The sequence below is a fragment of the Limulus polyphemus genome, unplaced genomic scaffold (assembly GCF_000517525.1).
Source record: "Limulus polyphemus unplaced genomic scaffold, Limulus_polyphemus-2.1.2 Scaffold5, whole genome shotgun sequence".
Lineage (NCBI taxonomy): Eukaryota > Metazoa > Arthropoda > Merostomata > Xiphosura > Limulidae > Limulus > Limulus polyphemus.
Window position 1 is genome coordinate 484,506 of NW_013665615.1, and position 8,736 is coordinate 493,241.

Genomic DNA, 8,736 nt, shown 5'->3' on the forward strand with positions numbered 1-8,736 from the left:
TATACATGTAGGTCTTGTTTACAAAGATCCCTACGCAACTAGCCAGTAAGTACTGGGTCAGTCTTAAAGCTTATGGTTATTACCCACTGTAAGACTGTATAGCAATATTCAGTTTGAATGCTTTTATTGAAACCTGAATTCATGCAACCGAGAGGAATTCAACATTTAGTTGTAGATAAAAGCTATTCTTGGTGAGCTTTGGCTACTTATGTAGTTATTTTTGTATCGTTTTGTGTAATCATTCCTACCTTGTTTCTATACTTTTGGCATTTATTTTTGCAATTTTTTTATTACTTGTTTACCCTCCTTTTTAAACAAATTCATTGAAGTAGGTTGATAAGTCAATATTTGTTTTATTTTGATAATTCAATGATAATACACGTTGTTCAAATCATACCAGTTTTGTCAGTTTCTTCATTGCACTTGTAGAATGCCTCAGATATTGATGTTATACCATACAATTGGCTACAATAGATTATCAACCAAGACTGGTCGTAATCTTGGGACTTAATGTTGAAGGAGCTACAGTAAGGAAAGAACATGTAAAAATGTCTAGTTGTATCAGTCCTGCTTCCATTTTTTTTGGCACTGCCATCCCTACATCATTTACAAAATGTTTTTCATTACTTCTTTTCTGACGTTTTTTTTTCCTGACTGAAAGTTAGTGTATCCTGTAAATGTGTGTAATAAAATTTAATATTATATAACACTGCTACAACCATGGTTCAACAAATAAAACAATTTATTAAACTGTAACAACATTTTGAAAAAAAATTGGCACTTGGAAAAAAATCATATAATAAACACGTGTCTGGTCAGGATTTGATACTGATGTTAATGACCAATATATCATAAATATCAGTATTAATTATATTCAAATAATGGAATCGGCACAAAGTACAAGAATAAGAAAAAATCTAATTTCAAAAAATCCACAACACGATATTCCAAAATCACCTTTCTATATTAATAAAAATATCGAGTGATAAATAACAATAATTCACTAACTATCTCGTGACTCAGTTTCTGAAGCTTATGGCAGGGTATTTATTCACTGCTTTAGGTCACGAGAATACATCTCATGTGATCATAAATTTACATAATTGTTTGCCACATTAATAATATTTCTACGTCACTGCTAGAGAAGCTGGTGTCAGTTTTATAATACATACATATTTATTCAAATAAACATGATCAGCTAGAAGGTCAGTTAGCATTTTAATGTAATTAAAAATTCATAGATAAACTAAATGATCGATGGAATGATAAACAAAACCATAGCAAAAAAAAATCGCTATCTTACAATCTGTATTGATCTTTTTTACTCCTTCACTTCATATGTAATATATGGGTTGGCTCCCTAAAGACACCAATTGTATAGTGTGCAAAGCACTGAGTATTCTACATGTTACAGTTATGTAATGTTCATGTATTATTGGCTGGTAATTCCTGTTTCACCCTGTACTTAAGCTTTTTCAGGGAGCACCAGTTTTCTGTAAGAACGTTAACGTCAAGGAGTAATGGTAACATCGTTTACACTAGAATTATGATTTTTTTTCAGTTTTTCTAAGCATTACCATGCTTAGTGACAGCATGTTTCCAAATAATCTTAAAATGCTTTTCTGTTGTATTAAAGCCATTACGAAAACTTCACATATTTTTTGGCTAGAGTGGTAAAAGAAAAATGAACACTTTGGCTCTTTAGCTAGTTCCCAGTTATCCATTTGATAGCATTTTCCAATGATATTGGAAGTCTCACAAGTTGTGAAACACTCGATAATGGCAATTAGGTGCTCCAATAAGGCTATAACTCAACTTTAGCAGATATTTGTAAGCATCATAGAGTAATAGATTGAATGCGGCAGCCATTTGTTTCTCGGCCCATCCCTACAGTGTACTTAGTAATATACAGTGTTACACTTAATAATGCTGCATATAGACCAAAATACGCTTCGTACGTGGGAGGTTGAGGATTCAATCCTGTCCATATCCGTTTTTTTTTATTTTGCTAAAGAATATTTCAGTAGTCAAATAACTCTAACACATGAATTGCATATGAGGCACGAATTTATCCCCTAGTATAGATTAGTTATAGCAGATATCTCATCATCCCCGTAGATTAAGCTACTAACAACTTTGTTTTCATTTGTAAAAAGTTTTATAACTTTTATGTATAGAACTAGGATTGCAGTTGAACGCATTAAAACCTTTGGACAACAATGTTTATAAATAACTTGGAACCAACATATAAGGTATCCTAAATAAACACATTTCATTTTTATCAGACATTGGTGTACATTCTGTTAACTCAAACAATGCTATACATACGTTATTTTAGATTCCCATATTATATAAAACACCAAACAAATACAGGTTTATTACCGTGGCGAGTGTTATGAAGTTATGTGTATGGAACATCAATTGGGATTGTGAGAAGTGAAAAATCGACCGGATTTTGGTCAGTCGAGAGAGGGATCGGGGAATTACAGCACTCGAAGTCATTAAAAAGTTATTGGAGTGAGCAGCCGTTTTTTCTTCTCAGCAGGTATGGAGATTATGGGACTCCTTTGATTATCATATATTGTGAAGCTTTACTGATAAGTTACAAGCTTAATGCAATTTTTGTACTTTAACCAAGGCTTTTCACTTTGGTTCTCTCCTGAAGACGGACTGACACAGTCCGAAATATGTTTATAATCTCAGGCTCGAGATCAGTTTTCTCTGTTCGGCTAGTAACACATTAGTAGACCTTTAAAGTAATACACTGCAAGCGGATTTACAAATAAAACAGGTATGCAAGGTCAGAAAGAAAGTGATCGGTTCGGCGTGAGTTTGAGAAAGGAATATAAAAGTCAGAAGTTCATCGGAAAAGAAAAAAGACCAGGAGATGTCAGAGAGAACAAATATACCGAAAGAGGTGAAGGAAAAAGTAATATGCTGCCAGTAAGAAATAAAATCTAATTCTATATCTGTCTGTTATTTATTATAATAATAAACAGCAATTTGTTATGTTTACATTGATAAGTCAATTCTTGATAGGAATAAGTATAACCTAAGTATGATTGATGAACATAAGAATGGAAGTGAAATGAACATATAATGGTGTCAAGGAAATTTATAGCAATGAGAAATGCTACAAATAAGGAATTTCCAATTCTGATAGGTTATGCTCTGAAGTACCTCAAAGAACATTTAAAGGGATACTGTACTGCTATAAAAGAGAGAACCAGTATTAATCCATTCATTATCATCGGTAATACCATCGAATGTAAAAAGATAATATAAAGGTTTAGATGCTATACCAATAAAAACATTTGAGTTCAGTAACCTTTACAGTGGTCTTCATATTTACAAAACTAAAAGGTTTTTCATCAGCAATGTGATGGCCATTTAGTAATTCAGATAAATTACTACTTTGCATCTGTAGAACCGAACTTTTTGTGACAATGTCAGTCACAAAAGTTAACACTTTATCACATTAAATGAATTATTTTTAACTTGATAATACATTTGTACATTGTGGCCAGTATGTTTTCCAACAGATGTAAGGTTTCCAATTGTAGATAAATTCAGTCTGTAAGTTGCAGATTTGTATTTATACGGAAAATTTAAATACATTACAAACCTTAATAAGAAAAACTATATTAAAGTTTTATCAATCAGTCGTGTTTGTATATATATATATGATATTCTTATACCGAATTATAGGCTTTCTAGACACAGCCATACAAATTTATCCACCACCAAAGCTTACTTTAGAAAAAAACTCTTCCACTAAAAACAAAGTACAATATCTGAATTTAGATATCAGCATCATTAATCAAACCTTTTAGCTTAAAGTTTGTAATTATATGAGCACTTTCAACTTGCGTTTTATTGACTCAGTTCTGTGAGATATTCAACAATATTATTGCTACAGGTTACGGGTTTAAAAGTTTAACAGAGTGTCACGACCTTTCAAAACTTTCACATATACACTTTAATTCCTTGAGATATTGTTTAGGGTAATAGTGAACAGCTTTAGTGTATTGACAACCATTGGTTTTAGCTCCCGTTAATCTTAGTTATTATTACATGTAGTTAATATTAGCTATATACCAGTTCTGCATATAGTATGACATTGTGTCATTAGTTTAGTTACATCAACTTTTATGATTATTTTCTTTGTCATAGTAATCCCTCTCGTATCTTTTCTTAATATTAATTATTATTTTTGTAGTACTTTGTTCTTCCTAGAGATTATCGTATTTCGGCTTTTACAGAATACTTAATAATATTCAAAATCTATAAGATACTGTGACTGTTCGAAAATTTTATAAATATTTTAATTTCTTCATCAAGAGCCGTGGAGTGACATACTCTATAAGCTCTTTATACATTGAACTTTAAAATCTCCGAAGGTTACTTTAAGTTGAACCGCTTTCCAACGGCTTGTGACCTGAAGCAACTTTGAACTTCCAACTATAAAGTTATCTAATTAATCTTTGTGTGGAGTAGGGGCGAAGGAAAATTATTATATTTCAGAGCAGCCTAGATCTTCTACTTTTTCACAAGCAATATTTGAACTGACGAGGACACGTGAAAGTGTCGAAACTTATTTCTGTATAAACTTTTGTTCTGTAATAGTGGATCTCAGCTTCGTTTTAGATAACTTTAAATAGTGTTGTGTATGTATCTACTATTGATCAAGTTATCATTGTGAAATTGTTAATTCTGATCAAACAACTAAAAAATCTATCTTCCAATAGAACTTGAATTATCGAGTATTTCATTTTGTAATTTATCTAATTTTGATCCCATGTTGTTGTTTTTTTTTTGTCATGATATTTCCTTGACCTTTAGTAAAACATTGAAAATTGCTTAAACTTACAAAAGCGGACCAACGAGGAATACACTGATCAAGAAATTGTTAGCAAAGCTATTAATAAGACGCATTTGATACATTGTTTCATGGTATTTTATTAAATGAAACGAATAACTATGGCATGAGGGAGCCGACCTTGAAATGGTTTAAACGTTATTTGGAAAACATATATATATATATATATATATGGTGCTAACAATTAGAAATATTATTAGGAAACAGACTGGCGTTTAATGGTGTCTCGCACGGTTCTATATTTGTTTTTTGTTTATTTATTTATATTAAGAAAGTTATTCATACTTTTCTGAAAGATATAAATATACTTAATAAATGATTTGTTGTAAATAATATTTAGTTGAATAGCTGAAAATATAAATTAATTTGTTTCCGTGTCTCAAATTTATATTATTACGAGAGAATTACGGCAGTAACAATGATAAATCATAACTGTAACAGTCATCAATAAACACTAAAGAGAATACGCTGTAGTTAATGGAGAATCTTTATCTAATACTTAAGTGAACTTCAGCATACTAAACTTTCGTGATTTACATATCAGATGTCCAAAGCTGCTAATTAATAAAATAATAAGAGCACTTTATCTAAAAGGTTTAGTCGTTCAACCTTGCATAACTTTTCAAGGGCTAATACTCCCTAATTGATAGGATAGAGGGAAGGCAGAGTTATTTGGTTTGGTTTCCGCGCAAAGCTACACGTGGGCTATCTGCGCTAGCCGGCCATAATTTAGCAGTGATACCCTAGATGGAAGGCAACTAGTCAACACCACCCACCGCGAACTATTGGTCTACTCTTTTACCAACGAATAGTGAGATTGACCGTCACATTATAACGCCCCCACGGCTGAAAGGGCGAGCATGTTCGGAGTGACGGGGATTCGAATCTGCGATTCGCAGATTGCGAGCCGCGTGCTCTAACCACCAGGCCATGCCAGGCCTCTAAAGTGTGTGCATGTTCGATGACAAGAATTTGAACCCGCGACTCGCTCATTGCGAAACATTATCTGTTTGTTTTAGAGCAAAACCACATTAGGCGATTTGCTGTGTCAACTGGGGGAATCAAACCCCAAATGTGAGCGTTGTAAGTCTGTAAACTTACCATTGTCCCGGGAAGGCAGCTAGGCAACTCTACTCGTGCACTACCTTCATCGAGTTGTTAGTTTTGGCCGTCACAGTTGTATAGTTAATGCAATGTTATTTTGTTTTCATCCGCCGTTTGATTCGATTTGACAAAAGCTGGATACATTAAACGTAATATTTGATTGTTTGTTTTAGTGCAAAGATAGACAACAGGCTATCAATGTTCTGTCCACCACGGGGAATCGAGTCTCAGATTTTAATATTAAATCCGTAAACTTAACATTGATTTTAATACTTGATGAATGAAAATAGATCTATGGCACAGTATTTGTAAGTGTCTGTGATGATACAATATATATTAATATCTAGTAGCATAGTTTAAAACGTTGATACTTTATAGAAATCATACTGGGGAAAAGATCAGTCAAACGTTGAGAAGTTATTGAAAAGTTTGAATCCAAAATCTATATAAATAAACATCAATGTGTGTATGTGTATCTGTTCCTTATACATTTCTACGTTTCTTGATCAAGCAGCATTAAATTTGACAGATTGATACAAGGTGACATGAAGAAAGTCATGGGATGGTTGGTCATATCTAATCTCGGGGAAACTGCCAATGTTGTATATCCCTCAGCAATAAAATCAGTTATGTAACCACTATTGTTAGAATTCTTAAAAACAGTATGTCTTTCATTTCAATATTGGTACCTTTATATATTTTATTGCACTTTTAATGTTTACTATGTTAAGAAAAAAATAGAAGCACAATTTCCTATCCTTTATTACAAAAGAGTTTTTATTTCACCCGTCCAACGGACATAAACTCCACCTAGTTAGAAATTAAAATGGAAGGCTTAAGGCATTATAAAAATATGATAGTTTGCTGTGCATTAAGTGAGATCTATCTTAACAATGATATAAGAAAACGATAGGAATTTATCTTGGAAATTGTAAAAAAACAGTTGTTAAGTTTCAATGAAACCAACTTCAATGAAAGATCGTGTTTTTTAACAAATTCATTGATTTTAACAAATACGAAACAAAAAAGTTCGCAGAAAAAACAGAGTGATTTGTTAGAATGCAGAAGAAATACTAGAATTAAGACTACACTAATGCCAACGTTGTTGATTGTCTACCTCCTAAAAGGTCTCGTTGTCCAACTTCTTTTTACCAGTAGCTGTGACTGAAAAATAAAAGAATCGTTTACTATGTTGTTTTTAATAATGCTTTCTTGTTTTTAAGTCGTTGCAACATTTTCCGAGTTTGTAATAAACCACTGTTACATGTATAGAATTAAAACATAACGTTCACATACAGCAACGTGTATCAAGAAAGTATTATAATGGATTTCTGTTACTGATGTGTAGTAATTCAAAGCAAAGTAAGAGTTTAAAAGTTTTGAGACGGCTTGAATGGGTAAAGAAAAAAACTTTATTATAGATGTACAATGTTTCGACAAGATTATATCATAATCAGGTAATCTTCTCGAAACGTTGTATATTTATAATAAAGTTTTCTTCATTATCCATTCAAGCCATCTCCAAATTTTATTTTCTAAAAATTTGGTGTTTCGTCATCATATTCAGAAGTAAAGCTTATTTAGTTAACATTGGGCAGATTTATTAAGTATTTTAAATATATTTTTAGATTTAACTCTTGTAAGTATATGCCTAAATATACGTGAATTATTTCATACTATTTAATGTCTAAGTCTCCTCTGTAATTATTCTTGATATCATAGCTTTTCAAAAGCCCAAAAAGGTATTCACCCTTCATATTTAAAATGTTTTAACAGTTAAAACTTGGAACCCTTCCCTTTTACAAACATCAGTACCTTTGGTTTTTGACAACACGAGAATAAGAAAATTTGTTAAATCAAAGGTTAAGTGTACTTACTGCCGGCGGAAATTATTTCCATAATACCTGCTACCGTATCCACCTCCGTATCCACCTCCATATCCACCCCCATATCCACCACCATATCTACCACCATATCCGCCACCATATCTACCACCATATCTACTACCATATCCGCCAAACCCTCCCCAGCTATGGACTTCTACTGCACTCAACATCAACAGGAGGGCTGACAGTCCAATCAGCAAAACAAACTTAGTATTCATGTTTAGAAGATCTGAAAAAAAGAAAACTAAAGTAAATAAATTTATATAGGGAAACAATTTTTCGCTGTGCTGCCTAATATTTGGTAGGTAACCTTTACATTGGAAATCCTTAATTTCTTTCAAAGTTTATCTTGTGGTAAATAGATACCACTGCTAAAACATTAACCTTAGAGTGCACATTAAAAATGAGGAGGTAAGAATATAAGGCTCAACTATATAATAAAAACTAAAACATAATAGCTAACATGTTTTGCACCTCCTTAGATCACACATTTTAAACTTTTAAAACATCTTACCGTATAATATCAGACAAATTTCAAGATGTTTGGGTTAGATGTGTTTCTCTTCTGAATTTGAACTGTTTTTATACCGAAAAAGGTGTTTATTTTGTGGTTTGTAATTCCCCGCTGGATAAGGTAAAAAACCCAGGCCCTAAGGAACGGAAGAAAAAGTAACCCAAATTATCTTTATTATTCTCAAGGTCAACCCTGTTATAAGAAAGCTTTGCCTCATCTATTGATTCTATACAATCATCGCAGGAAATCCGTTCAAAAATACATATATATTTGAACATAACGCACACTCAGCAAACATGTTTTTACACTTGTGTTGTTGAGAGAAAGAAACAAAAAATGGCTTATTGACTTTT

General features: G+C 32.3%; 1 protein-coding gene across 1 annotated transcript; it reads right to left on the reverse strand.

Annotated features, from left to right (window-relative positions):
- Nucleotides 1-6,739: 6,739 nt before the first annotated feature.
- On the reverse strand, nucleotides 6,740-8,397 carry LOC111083546 (uncharacterized protein F12A10.7-like). Its single transcript, XM_022380151.1, has 3 exons — nucleotides 8,384-8,397; nucleotides 7,861-8,098; nucleotides 6,740-7,147 (listed from the first exon to the last, which is right to left on the reverse strand). Exons 2-3 carry the CDS (start codon nucleotides 8,085-8,087, stop codon nucleotides 7,132-7,134), a joined length of 243 nt encoding a protein of 80 aa, XP_022235859.1. The 5' UTR covers nucleotides 8,088-8,098; nucleotides 8,384-8,397; the 3' UTR covers nucleotides 6,740-7,131.
- Between the last annotated feature and the right edge of the window lie 339 nt (nucleotides 8,398-8,736).